This window comes from Thalassophryne amazonica, unplaced genomic scaffold (assembly GCF_902500255.1).
Source record: "Thalassophryne amazonica unplaced genomic scaffold, fThaAma1.1, whole genome shotgun sequence".
Classification (NCBI taxonomy): domain Eukaryota; kingdom Metazoa; phylum Chordata; class Actinopteri; order Batrachoidiformes; family Batrachoididae; genus Thalassophryne; species Thalassophryne amazonica.
The window spans coordinates 203,889-227,626 of record NW_022986280.1 but is presented as its reverse complement, the minus strand read 5'-3'; the positions used below and the strand labels follow the sequence as shown (position 1 = coordinate 227,626).

The 23,738-nt window shown below is 41.4% G+C and overlaps 1 protein-coding gene across 1 annotated transcript in view; it reads right to left on the bottom strand.

The window, feature by feature from the left end:
* Positions 1–3,144: 3,144 nt before the first annotated feature.
* The window catches only part of sf3b1 (splicing factor 3b, subunit 1), a 58,796-nt gene continuing 38,202 nt past the window's right edge, over positions 3,145–23,738 (bottom strand). Inside the window, 9 exon segments of the mRNA XM_034165513.1 lie at positions 3,145–3,285; positions 6,039–6,121; positions 6,124–6,165; positions 6,168–6,260; positions 7,815–7,940; positions 9,241–9,387; positions 9,648–9,793; positions 9,979–10,249; positions 15,450–15,536. Of these exon segments, the coding sequence (XP_034021404.1) occupies positions 3,276–3,285; positions 6,039–6,121; positions 6,124–6,165; positions 6,168–6,260; positions 7,815–7,940; positions 9,241–9,387; positions 9,648–9,793; positions 9,979–10,249; positions 15,450–15,536 (1,005 nt within the window). The 3' untranslated portion in view covers positions 3,145–3,275.

Genomic DNA, 23,738 nt, shown 5'->3' with positions numbered 1-23,738 from the left:
ATATATACACACACATATATACACACACATATATACACACATATATACACACACACATATACACACACACACATATATACACACACATATATACACACACACACACACATATACACACACACACACACATATACACACACACACATATATACACACACACACACACATATACACACACACACACACACACACACACATATATACACACACACACATATATACACACACACACACCACACACATATATACACACACACACATATATACACACACACACATATATACACACAAACACACACACACACACACATATACACACACACACACACACAGTGGTCCCTCACTATTACGCGGTTCACCTTTCGCAGTTTCGCGGATTTTTTAGTCCAATTTTGCATGCTTGTGTTCTGCGTCCCCATCAAGCACGCCGGTTGCGGCACCGTGAAGGGAGAGCACGCGCATTGTGTTCTGCGTGTCTGTTTACAAGAATCTTCTCACCCAGAAGAAAAAAGAGCACCAACAACTACCCATAACTGTTTTTCCACTCGGAAAAAGACACCTGCAGCGAGGTGTGACTCAGTGGAAAAAGCGGCGCCAGGACGAAGAGGCGCAATCAGAGGAACTGTGAAATACTGGTCAGTCACTATTAATAATTTCTTATGTGTCCAACCTCGTCGGTTGATTGTTAACATTAAATTTGTTAGTTCTAAAAGCCATCATAATTATTTATAGGAAAACATTCTATTTTTATTTCTCAAACAAATGTTTGGACATGAAAACAGGTTGGTGTTATTTTTCTAAGGTTTGAGCTTTGAGAGTGTTTACACACGAGAGAAAAGTGAGAAAATGTTCATGCCTGTTTGAGAAAAGTGTATAAAGTGTGTAGTGAGGGGTTTTACAGCCTTAAAATGTCTATAATAATTGTAAAAAAATAACACTGACTACTTCGCGGATTTCGCCTATTGCGGGCTATTTTTAGAACTAACTCCCACGATAAACGAGGGACCACTGTATATATACACATACAGTGAAACCTGTCCTCTGCATCTTAATTACAGGTAGACAACCCAACCACTAGGGGCAGTATATACTGTGTCACTTTGTGAGTTTGTCGGTGTACGACAGTATAAAAAATATTACCTTTAAAAATGAAGAGGACTCAAATTATATCATAAAATCTTACATTTGTGCTTAGTAGCATCACATTTAGTGCCATAATATACGGAAGGATTAAACAACGAGAAGCCGTCGTGGTGTTTTAGACTCCGCATCATGCATTCAAACCGTATAATGCACGGCTTCTCGTTTAATCTGCTTATACCATGGTCCCAAACAGTAAGCTAACACACAAATATTTAACTTTTTTCATGTTCTCTTCTTTCCCGTCTTCAGTCTTGTCCAGTTGGTCCGATGTTAAATCTTTACGCCGTTGCTTTTGCTGTTCTTGTTTGCTCTCCTCCTCTTTCCATTCCTCAAATGTTTTATCTTGGCCAAAAATATTAAAATTCACTTGGAAATCCATGTCTTACCGCGTTTCTGTCATTCACCTGTCAAAAAACAGCTGATCTGCACCGATTTGCACGTTGCTATGGTGACGACCAGAGCGCAGTGATTATAACAGTGACTTAATTCGCCGAACTACGTCTGCGTATACATGAAAATAATTCACGCCAGCTAGACATGGAATTCTCACTGACCATGGTATAAAAATAGTGAATGTTTAGGAGTTCAGTGGTATGAATATTTAATTCTGTGAAAGCTGGAACATTCCAGCTTTCACCAAATTAAATATTCATACCACTGAACTCCTAAACATTCATTATTTGTTTAATATAACGGCTAAAATAGATGCTTGTCATTTGATATTTTATTACTTTATAAACAACACTACAGTTTGGTGTTTGTCACTAGTACTTTGACGTCAACAGTCAAACACAAAGCTTAAATTGAAATTGCTCTCAGTCAACTTGGAAAAACAGATTTAAAAAAGACTGTACTTGTCAGATATTTGTCCAGGTTTTCATCTTAACAGCTCTTCATGTCTCCAGATGATTTACAGTGTAGTGGATTTGTTTTTGTGTGTGTGTGTTAGAAGAATTAGCATCTTCAATTAGTTCATTCAAATCGTTGTCAGCAAAACAAACTCTGCCATGTTTAGCTAAACGCAACCCTCACTAGTGTGTGCGTGGGCGGAGTTTGCAGCATGCAATGGTACAAATGTAAGTAAGTCCCTTCAGCTGCTCCCTTGTTTGCACTTGGGGTCGCCACAGCAAATCCGAGGTGGATCTGCATGTTGAATTGGCACAAGTTTTACGCCGAATGCCCTTCCTGACATAACACCACATTACATGGGTGGGATTTGAACCCGGAACCTTCTGCATTAACCACTTGGCCACCACCCCTGTGTGTAATGGTAATGTATGGAACCAAATTTGAACTTCAAGTGGAATGCAACACAAATGGGACGAATAACATCACATGACACACAAAGCACCAATCAAATGACAAGGATCCATTCAGACGTTATATAATCACCTATATTTGCTTGCCAATGTGTTTTATTTGTGCAAATAGGCTATTTTCAAATTTCATCTGGTTAACAGTTTTTTTTTTTTTTTTTAAGGAAAAAGACTTCTCGGAAGTTTTTATTTCAAGCTTGAGGCTTCCATCATTAGTTCAAGGATTCTTCCACTCATTTGCTACACTACAGCTGCTGTCGATTACACAGTATAAAGAGAACAAATGTAAATATCTGTTAAATGTGCAATAAACCATATTGTAAACATGCACATGAGGAACCCAGGGACATAAAGTAGCAGCACACCAACTCTGCTGTCGGTGGGATTGGAACTGTGCACACATCCTGTAGTGAGCCATGGACTCCAAGGAGGAGCACAGTGACATACCAATGACGTTGACAATGGCCTTCAGGGCTCCCAGGATGCTCCCCAGGACTTCAGGATATTCTTCTCCCAGATACTCGTACAACACCACTCCCAAGTGACCCATCAGCTTCTCCTGCAGGGGCCAGAGTCAAAACAGGAATCAGCAGGAGGCAGCGGATGATAAATCAGATTGCAGCATCGGAGGGTGCGCTTTTACCTCCTGGCAGGTCTTCATGACCACAGCGGTACGGGAGATGAGGTCTGCAGCTTGCTGACGGACTTTAGCTGACTTGTTGTTCAGACGCCACAGCACCGTACCGCAGATCTGAGGCAGGTACGGCTTCACGCGTTTCCCAAGAGCATTCACCACTGTGCCAAAGCCGTTCAGCATCACAGAGTCCTGGAGGGAAAACAAAAACAAAACACAGACACACTTTAAAAGTACCAGGACTGTGGAAGTCCGCAGGCTTGACATTGATTTTAACTCTGACTAGATTCAATAAATTCATTAATCTCCAAGGGGGACCCTTTAAGACTACTAAAGACACCGTGTGCAGGACAGTTTTCAAAATCCAAAATAGTCTTTAACTTAGTCCTCATTCTCTTTTCAAGAATGGCTTCAAGTGAGTCCAGGTTGATGCTGATCACGGAGCAACTTTCCTGACCAACTTGTCCAATCTGTTTTTATCGTCTATGCAGACGCTGCCTCCAGCAAAGCACAGCATAAATAAAGGACACAAGCCAAGATTTCCGAATAAAAGACGTGCAGGAGGTTCTTACTGATGTTCAAGGATCTCAGTTTTCTCAACAAGAAATATTTGCTCATTTTGAAATGGATGCCTGCAACACGTTTCAAACTAGACACATTCGTCACAAAATGCCCCGCGTGCAGTACTATTTTCCATGTAAAGTGCAGTAATATATACCGTATTTTCCACACCATAAGGCGCACCTAAAAGCCTTAAATTTCCACAAAAATTGGCCATGCGCCCTATAATCCGGTGCGCCTTATGTGCGCACTGAATTCCAAAATCTGTAAAAACGACCAACGTTGTCTTTGACCGTCGGAATATCGGACCATTTCCCGCTGACACAAGGACGTAATACGTAAAGTATGTACGCTGGTAGCGTAGAGTACGTACGCTGCCAGCGATAAACCAATCAGAGAACAGTCCGTGAGTCCGTGGTACGTACACTTACCTCCGCCACTCCTCCGGTAGTTACCGTATACTACAGGTATCCTGCAAAACAACATTTGTTTGTCTAAGGACCCCCAAAAATGGCGCCAGCTTACGAGGCACAATTCAAACTGCAGGCTATCAGTTACGCGGTTGTTCATGGGAACAGAGCAGCTGCGAGAGGAAACAAGAAAATGAACTGCGCCAAGTAAAAAAGACCAAACGGAGTTTCCGCAGAAACAAAGCGAGGTGGCCACAGCTAGAAGACCAGCTGTTCAACTCAGACACAGAAGACTTCAATGGATTTGTGACAGAACCATAATAAAAAATAATGTGAGTACCATATTGTTAAATACCGGTAGTTCAGAGTTGTTAAGTTCAAATAAACTCACCGTTTTGCTTCTGTGACTTTTTTTTTTTGTAGACCGTATGTTTTAGCGTGCGCCTTTTATAAGGGTTAAGTACCAGCTAACTGAGGCGCACGCCTTATAATCCGGTGCGCCTTTTGTAAGGGTTAAGTACCCGCTAATTGAGTGCGCGCCTTATAATCCGGTGCACCTTATGGTGCAAAAAATACGGTACATGTGTGGAGTATGTATTTGGTTGAACCCTCGTGTGTTTGATGTAAACTGGGATACACAATGGAAAAATTGGAGATTGACATTTATTTAGAGGATGTGGCCAACAGTGACCATAAAAAGTTGGTAGCCGTCGAACAAATGCAACTATTGGTAATTTTTTAAAAGTAGGTCAAGGTCACCGGCCTTCAAACCCATGCAAAGTACTCCTCCAAGGCATGTACCCACCAAATATGAAGTTTTTGCAAGCAATAGGTGCCGAGCTACGTTGCGGCAAACAAATTGCCGCCGGACAGATGGACAGGTGGAAGGACGGACGGACAGACAACCCGGATGCTATATGCCCTGTCACGCGGCGCAAGCGCCGCACGATGCATAAAAAGCTGGGACAGTGGTATGTTTACCACTGTGTTACATCACCTTTCCTTCTAACAACACTCAATAAGCGTTTGGGAACTGAGGACACTAATTGTTGAAGCTTTGTAGGTGGAATTCTTTCCCATTCTTGCTTGATGTACGACTTCAGTTCAACAGTCCGGGGTCTCCGTTGTCATATTTTGTGCTTCATAATGTGCCACACATTTTCAATGGGCGACAGGTCTGGACTGCAGGCAGACCAGTCTAGTACCTGCACTCTTTTACTACGAAGCCACTCTGTTGTAACACGTGCAGAATGTGGCTTGGCATCGTCTTGCTGAAATAAGCAGGGATGTCCCTGAAAAAGACGTTGCTTGGATGGCAACATGTGTTGCTCCAAAACCTGGATGGACCTTTCAGCATTGATGGTGCCATCACAGATGTGTAAGTTGTCCATGCCATGGGCACTAACACACCCCCATACCATCACAGATGTGTAAGTTGTCCATGCCATGGGCACTAACACACCCCCATACCATCACAGATGCTGGCTTTTGAACTTTGCGCTGGTAATCTGGGTGGTCTTTTTCCTCTTTTGTCCAGAGGACACGATGTCCATGATTTCCAAAAACAATTTGAAATGTGGACTCATCAGACCACAGCACACTTTTCCACTTTGTGTCTGTCCATTTCAAATGAGCTCGGGCCCAGAGAAGGCGGCAGTGTTTCTGGATGTTGTTGATGTTTGGCTTTCACTTTGCATGGTAGAGTTTGGTGTATTCAATTGAATATTGGTTGAAGAGGATTTGCTATTCATCGTATTCTGTTTTTATTTACATTTCACACAACATCCCCACTTCATTGGAATTTGGGTTGTATGTACAATTGTTTTTCTTTTTAAAACTGGTGGGTGCAGCTTATATTCAGGTGCGCTCTATAATTATATAGAGCGCATAAATTATATAATCAGAAATTACGGTAATCCTCAGAAGAAACCTGTAGGTGGAGGAGCAATTCTAACTTCCTGTTCTTGCTCTCACCTCTGTTGTCTGTTCCTGGAAGGCGTACAGAATGCCGTCGATAAGCTGCTCCTCCAGCTTGTGGTCAATATCTGCAGCTCCAAGATTGCCCATGATTTTTTCTATGGTCTCCATCACCATCTTCCTGTACTGCTCCGCCTCGTCTTTCAGGTCATCCACAATGCGAGAAATTATCTCTGCTGCTCCCACCTTGTTGGCTAACTCCACTGTGGTGTCCACCAGCTGGGCGAAGGGGGGAGTTAAAAGCAAAAAAGAAACAAAAAGTAGAAATTAACATTTCTGAGCCAAAAAAAAAAAAAAGAATAACCTCTCTAAATGTTTACACATGGAAGACAAATGGTTTTATACATGAACAAAAAGTCAACAGAAGCCATTTTCTGCAACTTGGACAAACTGTAACCAAAGAAACAACTCAGGGACCAAATGATCAAATCTGTGCACACAGGTGGACTACATTCTTTGTAAGAGATGCAAGCTGAAAGAAATTACAGAGTAAGTGTAAGGTGGTGGCAGGAGAGAGTGTAGCTAGAAAAGTGTAGGATGGGGGTTTTTAGAATGACTTTAGAGGTGAAGAAGAGCTCAACAAAGGGTCAGATGGTGGAAGCTGAAGGAGGAAGACTGTTGTGTGAAATTCAGTGAGCAGATGAGAGAAGCACTGGATGGAGGGGAAGCAATTTTGGGCAAATGGAAAAGTACTGCAGATGTGGTGAGGGAGACAGACAGGAAGGTATTGGGTGAGACATCTGGACAGTGGAAGGAAGACAAGGAGACTTGGTGGTGGAATGAAGAGGTCCAACTAGGCTTAGAGAACAGGTGAAGATCTGAATCAAGTGTGCCCTGTGACAGGAAAAGGTACAAAACACACTCTCTGTGGCATTTCTTCTGCTTTTAAAGCCAGTCAGAATTATTTTTGGACTCCTCAAGTTTGTGTTGGATTGTTGATGTCAAAGCAGCAGTGACTCACCAAAGCTGTTATTTGTTTCGCTGCACTGAGGAGGTACCAAAACGTTAAGTCCCTTTTCTGTTGTTTGTAATTTAATATAATAAAAAATGACAAGGATCTATTTTAGCTGTTGTATACGACAAATAATGAATGTTTTACATTCTTTCAATGGAACAAATATTTCATGAGGTGAAAGCTGAAACAAACCAGCTTTCACCTCATGAAATATTTGTTCCATTGAACTCATAAACATCCATTATTTGTAAATTAATTCACAGACATTTTGATGACTGACTAAGCATTCTGAGGTTGTTTTGTCCTTGACTTTTGTCTGGTGGTGGAACAAACAGCTCACTGACTAATCCATCTCATATCTGGGTGAATGGTTAGTTGCAGTTTGAAAGATGGGGATAACCGCTGTGTTCATCCTTCATCCACTCTCTGATATACAGGAACAGATCTGGACACCATGAGAGTGCAAATGTGCTGCTGTCTTTTTGTTGGTGGATCATGCTGATGAAGGGGACAACAGATGAAAATTAGCTTGTAGCTAAATCTGGTCTGTGCAACACATTTGTTGTGCAATGTTCCTGTCCCCCCCCCCCCCCCCCCCAAAAAAAAACAACAAACAAACAAACAAACAAAAAAAAAACCAGCAAAAAAACTTTTCTGTGGAGAAAAAAAAAAAACTTTAAAAAAGGGCATATTTGGACTTTTTCTTTTGATACCAACTGAAGCATCATCACTAAATACAACAAAGCTGCCATGTTTTTACTTTGGTATCAGGCAGACAAGGATGAGATGAGATCTCCTTCCCGTCGGTCTTTTCTAACCTGTCTGTAGTTACGTCTGTCCAGAGCCATCCTGTGCTGCCAGAAGTGCTTGAAGAAGGGCGGCAGGATTTCAGTCTTAATGTAGTTTGCTTCAACACCGTCGGTGCCACAGCACTGCTTCACCACCTGGAAGACAAAACACACAGTGAAGATCACAACAGCATTCCTGATTCAAACCAACGGTTGCAGGATCAGCTCGGTCCAAGACAGGACAAGTACAATACTGCACCGCATTGCACCACATACACCGCACCATGCACGCACACATCAAATGAAAAGTAATGCCTCCAAGAAAATGACTTGTGGATAGATATTTTAAGGAGTGAAAACAAAGATTTTCCTTAGAATTTGCACTTGAATCACACACCTTCATTTTTTGACACAGTGTCCAGATGACTGAACACATTTCCACCAACAATGAACAAGTTTAGAGAAGCAGTCATGGAAGAACTCCACCTTCTGTTTCCACAACCAGCTCCTGACTGCTGTCTGAACTGCATCATCAGTTATCGTGATTCCCACAAAGGTCTTCCTTCATTTTTGGGAAATGGTGAAAATCACACAGTGCCAGGTCTGGAAAGTGTAGCAGATGTGATAACGTGGAGTTTCCACAGCTGTTCCGCGGTGGCATGAGACGCGTCGCCATGTTGCAGCAAAACATTCTCTATCCAAGCACTGTTTTTTCTTAAGCTCAAAGAGTCTCTGCAATGAGTTGAGCTCACTGTTGTCCCATCTTCCAGGAATTCAATGTACATAAAACCATCTGTATCCCCCCCCCCCCCCCCCCAAAAAAGAAACTGTTGACATGACTTTTGTCAGGTTGTGATTTTTTTGTCTGTGGTGAGTCTTTGTGTTGATGTTCCACAGGTTGACATTTTGTTTTGGGTTCATAGTGGTACACTCAAGTTTCATCAAACACCTTCTGCTGTCAGGTATGCCCACTCTGGCTGTGACAACAAAGCTACCTTTCACTGTGACAGCGCATCGGTAACAGATTGTAGAGGGGAAACTACAGAATGTATTAAAACCTGTTTCACACACAACTCTTGTTGAAACAAGGAAATGGAGGCATTACTTTTCATTCATCCCTGGTATAATATTCTTCTAGTTTTTCCTCATGTTCACACAAAGACAAATAACCTTTTAATTATCACTGATTATCCCATGAGAGCATTATTACAACTTTATATACCACGTGCACTTCTAATTGTGGCAAGCTTACAGCAGGAAAAAAAAGATCGCATGTCCCCTTGTAATACTTGGTGACCCCGTGGACTCCAGGTTGGTTTGAGCTGTGCACTGACAGTACTGGTGAAACTGAGATATTATCCTTTGATAGATGCAGGATAAAAACTTAAAAAAAAAAATAAAAAAAAATCCCAACATGCACCATCTCTCTATTTCAACTATTCAGTCTGCAACATACTTTGAGGACAATCTTTTTCATCTCCTCGTCTGGGGACTGGAACTCTCTGATGAGGATCAGCATCACCTCTCTGGTGTAGTAGTTTGCATACTCCGCATCCATCAGTGGAATCAGGTAGCCAATAGCTTTCAGGAAGGCAGCCAGACCCTGGAGACAACGGGAAAGAAAACCACCTCAGTCTGTGCACAGAGTCCTGGTCATTGGTCAGTCCGTGTAGATTTATGGTACGGGCTTTGTCCGACGCGGTCACAGAGTCCTGGTGATCAGTCACAAGCTCTCGTGACAGCAGCAGTCCTTCTAAAGAGACACTGTAGCGAGCTAGAATTCACACTGGAACCATGTGCAGGTTTGGTGCTGGGTGTTGAGCTCGCACTGGATCCAGAATGGAGACAGACTTGAGTTCTTACCTTTCCTCTGTGCTGCCTGATGCCCTTCCACAGAGGCTTCAAGACAGAGTCAAATGATTCGATTCCGTAGGGCGTGGCAGCTTCAGCCAGAGCGGCTATAGCCAGGGCACTGATCGTCCTCACCTTCTGCTGCTCGTCCACAAGACCTGCAGCCACACAAAGTCAACAACAATGAGGCTGCATTAACATGTTAGCAGGGTGCAGCCAACAACAACAAAAAACACAAACACCAATGGCACAGATGGGAACAAGGCCACGCAGCAGGATCAGACACTTCTATCCAATCATTACTTTGGATGCAGAGACCTGATGACGTGGAGTAATGACTGACCGTGCTCAATAATCTCCACCAGGCTGCGAAGGTGGGGCAGGATAGCACAGCCCATTAGGATGGCAATCTGCTGGACAATCTTGATGCCTGTGTGTCGGGCTTGCCAGGACTTTTTACTCTTACACACTGCTTTCAGGAATGGCAGCAGAGAAGGAATACCGAGAGCAGATGCCACCACGGCGAAGGCTCTGGCTGTGGTGTTTCTGACGTACTCATCCATGTTGTCTATATCAGGTCGCATGGTGGAGATCATAGTTGCCAAACCAGCAGCCTAGGACAAACAAAAGTCGTTACTTAATGTTATGATAGTGTTTCTCAAGGAACTTCCTGGTTAGGCCGGGGGGGTCCTACAAGCTCATCAAGGCACTGCAAAGTTATCTGCAGGACTCATTAAAGTCAGCCTGAGGTCTGGGCCCCTGTGTAGGCCCTGGGGGTGGGGGGTTACAGATCAATTCCAAAGTTTACGCAAGTGTCATGTCGTGTTATGACGACTCGTTTTTAAGTGATAATTGTTCATTTTGATGCAGCGATGGTAAAAGCAGCAGCCGCTCTCCACTGTGAGAAAACTTAGTGCGCATGCATGTCAATTAGTCATAAACACAGCCTGTTAAAAACAGCCTACTAGAGGCTCAGCTTTGTGCACACTTACAAGTGTTGTCATTGATGTAACTGTGAAAAATCTAAGAAATACATCTGTGTGATCAGACAGGCTGAAAAATAGTGGAGAGGTCCACATGCACATTCACAGTGGGAGATATAACGGGGTAAAAACAGAATGCTGCTCTGCTACCGAGAACCGACTCCACACATAGCGAGATCCAAAATCTAACAAGACTCAAAGTAAAATAAAATTAAGAGAGCCTACCAGCTCCACTGAGGAGAACAAAATACAAAAGAAAAAAACTGAACGCGGCACTCACCCGCTTGTAGAATGATTTCCAAGATTAAATATGCATGTGGTGAAAGTGGCAAATGGGGAAAAAAGAAAAGAAAGAAAAGCCACACACCGGTAAAGCTCCCAAAATCTTTAATTGACCAAAAGCAATGTTTCGACCCTGAGGTCTTCTTCAGGCAACTATAGTACAGTATAGGATAGTTACTTTACTGGTATGCGGATTTACTTAGGTTTTTTTTTTTGTCTGCTGTTCTTGATTGTCCTGCATCTTACGTAATTAGGATTGGATGTGCGTACAACTACTATTTTTATAAATGGAAAAAAAAAGTCTGGAAATTTTGTTTCATGCCGTTGGGGCTGCTGCAGCCAGTGGGGGGTCTGGGGGAAATACTACATGCAATTTGGCGCAATTAACAAGCTAAATGAGAACTATTAGTCCAATTTCTTGCTAATTTTAGTCATAAAAACCCATATTGGCAAGATGACAGAACTATAATCCACAGTGTGTCACATGGATTAGAATACGGTGTTATTACGATTCCATAAAAACATCATATTCACATTGGACCTGTTACTGTTCTCTCTCTACATTTATCTAAACATCTGACTTCAGCAATATGTGCTTTTAGAACAACTGATAGTGTCTTAAACTAAAATAATATTTGATACAAGAAAACATGCACCTCCTATTCATTAAGTCACCAATGTCACTTTTAGTTAAGATAAGAAAGCCTTTATTCATTCCTCAATGGGGAAATTTCAGTGTCACATCGCAGCATAGAACAGTAGGAGTAGACAGAAGGTCATGCAATAAAACAAACAAGCATCTCTTAAAAACAAGAACTAAAAAAGCACTGAGTGCCGGGTAAAGCTAAGTAGTTCTGAAGAACACTGATTTGGGTTTAAATTACAAATTTTTCTCACTGTTCTGGCACATTAGATAGAAAGCTCATTATCTCCTGGAAAAAAATAACGTACTCCTACTTTTTCCAATGTAAGAGAAACATCTGCATGTTCAGGCAGCCTGTAAAAACAGCATTGTGGCAACATTCCATGTGCGTGCTCATGGCGGCAGTAAAATAGCATCCTGCGACAGAGCAAAGTCAGCACACGATAGGATCCAAAACCTGACAGACTCTGAAAAAATTAAGAGTTTGGGGGTGAAGAGTGTCGTCTCCTGTCTGTGCATCCTCTGTAACTCCAAACCTTCACTTTCAAATATGCACCTGCTAACTCGACGAGCAAGAGGGATAATTAACAATAAAATATAATCAGCCACCACTGATTATTACCGCATGTGTGTGGATACATTTACAATCATGAATACTTTGATGTTGTGTTGCTAACTAAGACATTAAATAACTTGCGACATGTCCTATAAAGTGTGGCTCCTGATTTAAAAAGGAGTGTGGGGGAGGCAGCTCCATTTTTTGGATAGGAAATGGAACAGCTTCATTTATTTTGCATCATTTATTTTTTGTATGATTAGAAGTTCTTTGAACATATTATATTTCATGCATCTTAACAAGACTGTTTATTGCTAAAGCTTTGTGTGAGAATGTAAACTTATCTCAAAAGAGATGAGGCCTGAAGGCTTGGCCTTGGGTAGACAAGTTGGCAGCTGTGGCTAAGATGACGGGGAGAGTAATGACTGGGGAAACTGTTGCTAGGTAGCCGCCGACCATGTGATCCGCGGGCTGTATATTATTTTGAAAAATTTCAACGTGCCTTCAGTGAAAGGAAGTAATGTCATTCACTGTTCACTCCTGTGATATAAATAAAGACTTACATTTTTCTGACATTCTTGGTCCTTCAAGCCTTGACGTCTTCAGGATACATGCTCACACAATGGTGTTGGTAAGATGCAACGCATGTAGTATGCGTTAGGGGGTGTTTATGTACTTTGAAGGGGCTGCAGACCCAGGGACAAGTTGTGTGTGTGATATTTATAAAAACAATGCAGAGAAAACCCATTTTTTGTTGAGTATAGTTTGCAATTTGCATGACTTGTTTGTTGACATTTCGTGATGTTTTGGTTTGCTTTTGCTCTTGCATTTGATTGCTTCATTTATTTACATATTTGGACAGTAAAAGAGGGAAAAAAAAGGGAATTTGTGAAGGAAAAAAGCATGCTTTACTTCGGTCTGAAGGATGAGCGTAACGAGGCCAGGGTCACTCCTGGCTTGTTTGTCTTTGCTGAATAAAATATGTTCGAGCTCCTCCAGGTTTATGACAAAACATCTGATCATGGTCCCGATCAGCCAAGGCCATGATTGTGTTTTGGATTGTTTATACTATGGCAGGGGTCCATCAAGGACATGTCTCATGTTTATTTAACGTCCCAGTTAGTAAGACAACATAAAAGTACTCATGATTGTAACTGTCTCTGCACACACGTGCTAATAATTAGTGATCTCTGATGTATTTTATTCCTTTCTCACTGAGTGTTAGCAGGTGCATTTCGTTGTCAGGAGAGGCATCAGTCCCATCGTTACGAGGGACAGCTGCCCTGTCATTAGGAGGGTGCTAACTAGAGCACAATAGGTGTTAATTAGCGCAATTGTTTAGTCACTAGCCAATAGCAGTCTGCCTCTCGGTAGAAGGGGTCTGGTTAGGTTTAAAACTCCAGCTTTTGTGGTTTCTGTTATTATTCTCTACAAGAGTCAAGACATAAGTCAGACTACCAGAGCAAGAATTTTAGCTGAGGAAGCTTCTGCGATTTGAAGCAAAACGTCCTCGCGTCAAGAAACCCAGTCCAGTCGAAGATTCAAGCTTCTCTACTATGGTCAGAGAAGTGCAAAAATTTATCCCGGTGGATCATCGGATGGTCACTAACAGACTAAATCTTAATTGTTATGATTTTGGTGCGACATGTCCTTCAAGACGGCTCTGAGTTTGTGAGATCAGAAGGCTCTGTGGGATATGCTTGCACACAGTATCCGTCGGGGTCTCCTCTAGGTGCACCTGTTTTCTGCTTCAACTGCAGTTAAATCTCTCTCTGCATCACACGAGTCTCTGATGGTCCTTGCTCATCTGTCTCATTTCTCTGCTGACATCATCACGAAAATTCCACAACAGATTGGCTTAAAAATACTTGCCTGTAAAGGCCTGGGGGCCACGCAATGTGACGCTAATGGGCATCACATAACATGATGGCAATGGACTAACATTAACATGGAAACATGCTAACGTCACATAATGCAATGCAACTAATGAGGCTGTAAGGCTGAAATTTTGTCTGGTGTTTACTAAAGCATTTACAGTACATATTTAATTAAAAGTTAAAAAATCTTTCTGTGTGAATACCTCATGTTACAACGTGGAGACCCGCGGCTTATAGACAAGTGCAGTGTATTTATGTACAATTTCTTTTTTCTTTTTAAAATTGGTGGGTGTGACTAATATTCAGGTGCGCTCTATAGTCCAGAAATTATGGTAAACACATGCAATGAGAACTCACCCGTGCACAGCCCTGTACCGAACTGAACGTCCCATACCGAAATGGTTGAATACAAATACATGTACTGTTACACCCTTAATAAATATATTTAAGTTAGCGGTTTTATATAATGATATACACGGAACATGGAAACAAATTTTGACAGAAATCCGTATACAAGTGGAGGTTTTGCACGTATGGATTCATACTTGCTAGGCGAAAACGCCATCTGGTGGAAATTGGCGGTTTATCACAGATTGGCAGCTCCAATTAACCGCAAAATGTGGGCAATTAAGGGGATTTTTGAAAGAGAGATGATGTGTGTCCAGAACTACAGAGGATATGGGAAGATCGAGAGCGTAGAGATGATGTGTGAGATGAGCAGATCCAGAGAACATTGAGGACAAAAAAATGGGACCTCCACGCCTAGTATATAGATGCTTCAAAACACAGCCATTGCAACACAATTGCTTCATATTGATTAAGTGGTTCAAAATGCTTCGGTTTCTCAGTCACTAATAATTAGCAACATGCGACCACGAATTATTATGGCATGTGCACAGACAGACTTAAAATCAAGAACACTTTGATGTGTTGCTAACCGGGACGTTAAGTAATGTGCAACATGTCCTTGAAACACTAACTTACTGAAGAAAGAAGCAGAGAGCAGCTCACACAACATCCAATCCCATAATGTCTGCTTCTCTCTCAGTGTTCCTGCATCAAAATCACCCGTTTTATCCTCTTCATCCGCAGATTTTCTCATTTTGTTTAGCTGCCATTTGACAGCATTACAAAGCAAGTGGGGGTTTTTTTTTTACCGCTTCATGGCAATTTGCACCCATTTACACACACTATACGAGAGAGGAGGAAAAAATTACAACATCTAAAGTGCACCTTCAAAACAGTGATGTTTTACACTCAGGCAAAACACTGGCAGAAATTTAAAAATACATAAATACAAAAAATTGCACAGTTCTCACATGCCTGCAGCCCTGATGTGACTGTGGAGGGTCAAACAGGTGAGAATGATTTCCACAAACCACAGTGGAAATGACAGAAGACAACACACACACACACACACACACACACACACACACACACACACACACACACACACACACAGTTCCCCATTACCTTGGCCAGGTTCGAGATGATCTCTCTGCCTTCAACTCTGGCATAATAGTCCTCATCAATCAGCAGAGGCTCAATCACCACCAGAATCTGGACACAAAGACAGCAGACAGTCTCAAAGATATGTCCCTGAAGGAAGACAATTCTTCACATTCAAGCTCATCACGTTTAACAGTGACTTAGTACCCAGGGCTGGACGTTTTGGCCCCATCACGGTCAGAACCGGTGTCACAGACCGAACGGTCCCCCTAAAAATCGGTCCCCCTGATGACACGGTTCACGGATTAAAACCTCATTTCTGCTTCAAACTGCCTCCAGTCATCATTGTCTCAGCAACAGATATCTGACACTTTAGCACAACAATCATTTCCACATAAATTCAGCATTATTTCATCATAAAAGGTGGCGGAAGTGATCAGAGCTCAACGAGCTGCTAGCTAATACATTCACTGTGTGTCAGACATTTCAAAGCGTCACTGAATTTTGCCTCATTTCTGCTTAAAACAGCCTTGTTTCTATTGATACTTTACATCGATTTGGGGAGGTCTCTGTGTATAAGTTAAATTTGCAAAAAAGCGAGCTATTTAAAGTCACCCGAGAAAACTTCACTTATCTTGTTGTAATGACAAAAAAATTTTTCTGACCTATTTGAAAATAACTATAGAAAGCTTTAAAATGAAACTAAATGGGACCTTTTAACCTGGTCTGCCCTTCCCATTTCATTTATAGGTAGGATTAATTCAATTAACATGACTATACTTCCAAAATACCTATACTTGTTTCAGTGTTTGCCCTTATTTATTCCTGGAAGTTACTTTAAAAAACTGGATTCAGCGTTATCATGGCTTATTTGGAATGGCAAGAATCCTTGCCTACGTAAGGTTTTTTTTTTTTGGCAAAAAAACAAAAAACAAGCAAACAAACAAAATGGAGGTCTAGCGCTTTCACGTTTTAAACTATACTATTGGGGTGCACATTTGCATTCTATGATGTTTTGAGTGCACTGTAAACCTGAAATTGTCCCTTGTGGGTATCCATGGAAAAGCATTCATGTATTCCTGTAAACTTTTAGCTTCACCCATGCCAGTAAATTTGCCTAATATTCCAGACGTAAAATCCATAGTTATGCACTCATGCAAAATCTACGTACAATTTAGAAAGCATTACAAATTACAGCAAGGTGGACTGTTTGGTCCAATAGCACAAAATCATCTTTTCCAGCCCTCTTTGCTTGACAATACTTTCACAATCTGGCACAAAAAGGGCATTAAAACCCTAGCCGATTTTTATATAGAAAGGAAGTTTGCATCAACTATCAACTATCCCAGAAATTTTCTCTACCTGCATCTAACTTTTTTTAGATACCTACAGGCTAGACCATGGGTTAAAGCAATACATTTTCATCTGACTGAAATTTTTTCCTGGCAAAAATCAATGCCAGCAATTCCCTAAAATGTGGCGTAGTGGGGGCACACAGTTTTTTTAACCTCAATAAATACAATAAACACATTATACAGCATACAAATCTATTCTAAATAGCCTCTAAGGAGAGAGAGAAGAAGCATAAAAAGAATGCAAAACTTGAACATAAGGTACATAAAAGGGTGGTGGGGGGTGGGGTGTAGTCTTGATTCTGGGGGCTCTGGGGGTGTCCCCACAGAACATTTTTTGAAGCCCTCTGAAACAAAGAAAACTCACTTGAAAGTGTGACGTAAATCACAGTATTGATTACGGGGGTCTGGGGGATCTCTCTCAGAAATGTTTTTAAAGACCAAGTCAAATTTTGTATATTCTAGTGAATTTTAATGGGTATGAAGCCCTCTGAAACAAAGAAAACTCACTTCAAACTGTGAAGTAAAAATTCTTTGTCTTCTGTAGTATTCTGATCGGTTCTAATCTGGTAAATGCACCAAAGGGGTGTTTTCTTTTGGACATACATACATCACAGACACACCACAAAGAGATTTCCATCAGGTTTCACTCGATTATGAGCATTTTTAGATGCCTACAGCAACTATCTCAACCACTGACAACAAATTACAGCAAGAGTCCACAAAATATTTTAAAGGCCTGACTAAAGTGTAATATGTGATCTTTAATAAGTTATTTTCATGAAAAAAAGACACAAATGTGCAGTTTACTGCATTTTTTTTTTCTTGTGTAAAAACACATCTTAGATGTGGTTTGACCAAAACAAAGTGTCATTAAATTTAAATAAAACAGGGATGAAGTGGAGTCACTAGGTGTTCACAGGAAACAGTTATTTATTTCTATATTTATTTATGTTCATTGTTAGTCGTTTTACCTTTTCTGTTGTGTTTTGTTTTATCAGGTTCTTTTTGTCTGTTTCTCTAAAATTGTATTGTAGCAATATTAATTATTATTGCAGCTCATCTGCTCTGTGTCAGTCTGATCCCGTCAGATCTCAGAAGCTAAGCAGTGCGGGACCTGGTTAGTACTTGGATGGGAGACCTCTTTGGAATACCAGCGGCTGTGTGTTTCTCCGTGAAACTGGAGTTGCGTCAAGAAGGGCAACCAGCGTAAAACTTGTGCCAACTACCATTGTGGATCTGGCTGTATCCGCTGTGGTGACCCCAAACACAAAATGGGAGCAGCCGAATGGACAGCAGCAATATTAGTTGCTATTATTGTTGCTATTATTATTTATATATAAATAAAAAATATTACAATTCGTAATACATTTGACTCTTATGACAACAAACACTAAGCCATTAATTATTTATTATACAGAAAACAAATGCACACAAACTGTGCTGAGATGCAAACAGCTTAAAGCTAACTTTAACACTGAAAACGCCATAGACATGCTAACATGTTAGCATCGGTCCCGTTTTAAAGTTATAAAATACATCCATAAACTGTTTTAGAAGCCCATAACAGGTCAGTTTAATATAAAAAAGGTAAATATTACTCGCAGACATATGCTCTTTAGGGTTTTAGCGGGGCAAAATTAAGAAAAAAGTGAAATAATACAACAAACCATCGAAGTAGTGAGTCGGATCATTGCTTCATTGGTTCAAAGCAAAGCCACGCCTCGCTCTACTTGGGGAAGGTTTGCCAATGTTCCCACAAAGACGGAGGAGAAGGAGCGTGGCTCATGGTAAGCAGGAAACAGAGTGGTATTTATTTCATCCCTGAATATGTCAATCGTGAGTCACTTTTGTGCAGATTAAAGTCACTAACTGAGACTCCTGTCTTGTCGGGAGAAAGAAATGAGAATCGTCCTCCGTTCTGTTCACACAGCTCCAAACGCTGTGTGGCTCTCTGCCGAGTCAAGTTAGAACGATAGAGTCCAGTCGGAACTGACAGTTCAAAGCAAAACGGTGTTTCGCAATGACACCTCTTTCAAAATGTTGTAATACAAACTGCAATCAATCAAAAACGTTTTTTCCTCCCAAAATGAGATGTCCTGCACTGACATGCAGCAGCCGGCTGAGCTCAGCTCAGAGGTACTGAGAGACATTCATGCCAAAATGTCTGAAAGGAAATGCTTGACAAAAACTACAAATTTTATTTATTTTTATTTATGTCCAGAGATCAAGGATCCAGTGACCAATTTAAAATGTTGTTGACATAGAAAACCTGTAAAGCCTAATTTTAGTACACAGAAAATTCACAAGAGGTATCGATAAGGGAATCGACAAGGAATCTATATCGATAAAATCTTATCAATACCCACCCCTAGTCACAGACATACAGTCATGAAACAACATGAATCATGAAGCAGTTTGCTCTTCTCATGTCCATATCTACTGGTCCAGTGTGTCCAGCTGGCCGCGCGCACGTGTTCTGCCCGACACGCAGGACTGACATCGCATTATGTGGAACAGAGCTCACATGGGTGGTGTGACAGTCAGATCGCCCGCTGCCTGTTATGATCTGATGGTCTGTTTCAACCTGGGAGCAGCCTGCCAATGTCTGCGCTGTGCACGTGCTTGCTCGCTGCAGCGATATATGTTTTTATTTATGTCCACGTAAGGACAGCAAGCAGACACACGCGCATCACAGTGGGCAGTTGTTAGTTCATGTCTGTCCAAACACAGTACGTGTTGTCCAGCCGTGATGTCCAGATCCACAGCTCCTGTCAGTTCAGGGCACACACCAACATGTCTGTGTGAGTGTGTGTGTTTGCAAAGCCACACTCGTGGGGAACTCGACAGTGATAGTCTGCAGACTGTTTTCGTGATGACGAACGGCCACACATTTTCTAATGCCTCAAGAATAACATACTAAAAGTCCCCTAAAATCCAAGTCGTGGAACAAAACCCAATTCACTGGAATCTGAGCATATGTACAGGGACAAAACTGATGCATTTTGTGGGCACATGCTCCATATATGCCCTGTCTCTTCAGTACAGTTAAGCTATAAATGTGTGAATAACTGACAAAGAATTGATCTTGTCATGCATTTGGAGAGTTTACTAATGGATAAAAGACCAACTTAAAATATAACTCAGGTTTCATGACATTTTACTTTGGTATATTGCAATAATAAATGGATACACCATGTATTTCCTTATATACTTTGTAAATACATTTACAGATGTATAGGGTTCAACTTCTGCAACATTGATGAACCTTTCCAGTGGCATGTTTGGTATTTCCTTGCATGAAATAGTACTTTGACTGTGTAAAACTGTACTGTGAATAATGAAGCCTCAATGTGTGGTATTTCATAAATAGACCTCTTTAAGAAATGCCACAAAGAGTAGACCTACCAGTGAATATGCTTGCTTTTTAATGCCATAGAATCCATATTAACTATTCCTTTCCTTACTTGTTGTCAAGTAAAGTTTGAAGAGACTTGGGAAGGAAAGAGGTTGTTTGATCCGAGGAATCCATTTCTTTGCATTCATGACAACTGTCTCTTGAACAACTGACTATATGTCATTCTTGATTAACTTTGCAGCTGTTTCTACTATTCTCTTCTTAAGATCAGGGCATGTTTGTTTTGCTGATGCATAGAAGTCACGCAGAACTGTTGTGGCAGTACTCATATTTCAGTAACCACATTTTTCTTGCCACTGATTTCAGTGATTATTATCTCATTTCCAAAGTGTTTCTGTGTCTGTTCTGTCACGTGAGTAAAGCCATGCGCTGTAGCATCTGTTCCAGCCAGGTAGCTTTCCATTCATCGTGATCTGCTCCTCATCACCTTGTTGCAGATATTCTATGAACTTTGCAAAAGCCTCTGCTCGTACTGCATCTTGTGGTCGACCAAGTTGAAAACGTTTGGTACTTGCATCATCAGGGGTATATTTTTTAGGTATCTGCTTACCAGTTCTAAAGTTCTCATTGCAGGCCTGGTGGTAAAGAGCATCTGCTGCAGGTAAGTCAGAGACAAGCTCCAGTCGTGACTTCACCTGAAGACTCCAGTCATCCTTTCTGTACATGCATGCTAAGGCTAAGAAGTCATATATATGTCCTGACAGGTGTGAGGATGAAATCCTTCTTACTGCCATCATAAATATCTCCTGTTCCGCACGAAAAGACAGTTTCTCTTCTAGTCAAATGGCTTTTTAGCAGAGCTCAATCTGTGTGTCCTCAGAAGCTTCATTTCCTCTTTTGCAGTTATGAGCCTCAAAGCCGGTGTCGCTGACCGAACGGTCATCCTAAAAATCGGTCCGCCCTGCCTTCACTGCGCATGTGTCATTTGGAACCACAGCAGCACATCTGAGTCTGACTCTCTACACCCAAAGCAATCAAAGGGATTAATGTGATTATTAACCATCAGATGACAAAGTAAAACCTCTTAAATCAGTCCAAAGTCAGTGTGAAGCAAAAATGAGGTGATAATCACCTGATTTCGGTACCGAAGCACCGAAATAACGTAGGCGCAGCAGCACGTCAGACATCTGCTGCTGCGATCGGTCTGCTGGCTTTTATTCTGAAATAATGCTGAATTTATGAGGAAATGACTGTTGTACAAAAGTTCAGATATCTGTCGCTGAGACAGATGATGACTGGAGGCAGTTTGAAGCAGAAACGAGGTGATAATCAGTGAATCGCTGCTGACGCTCAGAAATGACGATGCTGATGCTTTGGAATGATGCATGCACAGTAAAGGCAGGGGGGGACCAATTTTTAGGGGGGACCATTTGGTCGGCGACACCGGACTTCCTACAGCTGGCGTGCCCAACCAGTCGATCTCGAGAGGATGTCGTGCTGCTATAACAGACTGATGCAGCAGGTGGCAGCAATGCACCAATAAGGATGCCGGCTGCTGTTAAATGCCAGAGAAGAAGAGCTCTTCTTCTATGGTGGACGACAAGAAACAAAAAATATAAATTTTCATCCTGGATCTTTTTTTTTTTTATTTATTCAAATGGCAAATCCATCTGTCTTATTTGCAATGTAACTGTGGCTTTACTGAATAAAGGGAATTTGGAGCGGCATTTCGGACAATTCACAAGAAATACGATGCTAACTTCTAATGCTAACCCGGCTAAACCCCTCTGCTCGACCGAAAAGTCCAGGAATTGAAATGTCGGTGAGCAGCACAACAGTTCATAAATATGAAGAGTGATGAATCTGGTGAACAAGACTGCAGTGTTCTGTTCAGGCCAGGAGTCTGAGGACACATTTATTCTGTTTGCAGTTAGATGAGACACACATCTGCTGCACACAGACGTTAGGTGGCTCAGCAGAGGTAAAGTTCTGGAACATTCAAACCATGCTGGACATGCACAGCTTTTGGACTTGAAAACAAGTTTAAAAGCTAATTACATGTGCTATCAAGCAGACTGCAACAGTGTGATCTGCAGAACTTTCCACACATGGAAAGTACCAGGACAGAGTGGGCGGAGCCTGAGAATGCACATTATGATGATCAAGTGCAGAGCATCTTGTCAGAAATTGACAGGCGCTTCATTGACTTTGCATCCAAAGAGCCTGTTGTCAGTTTTCTGTTTTCCATTTGGGGAAAATACAGATGTGGACTGTATATGGTCCAAAGTGGCATCACTCTTCAACCTGGATCCTCACACTGAAAAATGACATTGAGCTCAAATCCAGAACAACACCTGACATGAATGTCCAAATCTGGACTCTAATGCAGACAGAGTGTGTCTGAGTGCCTGTTTACGGCTGCACTCAGCTCCTACTGTCCGGACTATGAGAGACCAGCTTCCTCCTCTCGGGGCCAGAAGTCCCACTAAGGTAGGGAACAACTGTTCCAGCTTGAGGCCAGTCCTAGGCCTACTTGTGCTTATTCTTTTCCACCATGCACATTTACTTCAATGACGCAATATTACTGTTAAAACCTGCCAGAAAATTGTGTTATTATATTGGTGCACAATATATTGCGGCTACGCTGTGGCGTTCGACGTGGCTCAGTAGATCTCGATACGCTGTCAACTTTAAAAGGAGATCTTGGTTCAAAAAAGGTTGGGCACCCCTGGCCTAGTGTTCTTTCCGACATTCAATGCGCACATTTTGTCCAGGCACTGTTACCGTCACTGTGCCTTGACTTTCTAACAGATTGATTGTAGATTGGGCACTGAAGCTCATCCATCTTTATTCAATCTGAAACAAGAAAGACCATTACACCTCCACCATACATGCAAAACATTATTATTTAACTGGAGTGGGTTAGTTAAGCCAGCGAGAACTGCAATATTATAATGATTTAGCAGCCATTTTAAAATGTGTTAATTGAGGCCCTATCTTAGATATTGCACTGTTACCTGGCCCCAAAAATGTCACTTTACACACCACAATTGTCCCTCCAGATGCTGTTATTGCAGAGATATGGAAAAAGTGATCATTTAGGCAGACATTTAAATAATATTATGTTAATTAGGGCTCCAATTTAGAGGTTTGCAAATGGTTGTATTGTATTTCCTAGACCTCAAAATGTCATTTTAGAACTTAAGATTGTCCCTCTAGGTGCCCTTATTGTAGAATTATGGCTATTTTGATAATTTTGGTGACCTTTTTGAAATATCCAATCCAATCCAACTTTATTTATAGAGTACTTTAAAAGCACAACAAAGTTAAAGTGCTTTCCAAATAAGACATTAATAAAATACAATACAGATAAAACAAAAAAATAAGTAAAAAAGCGAGCAACATGATTACCACTGACTAGAACATGAACAATTTTGAAATGCCTTAGAGAAAAGATGTGTTTTTAAGCGAGACTTAAAAACCTCTAGTGAAGGAGCCAGCCTAACATCCAAAGGCAACTCATTCCATAGTTTGGGGGCCACCACAGCAAAAGCTCAGTCACCCCAATGTTTCAGTCTCGACATGGGGACAGCAAGAAGTAAC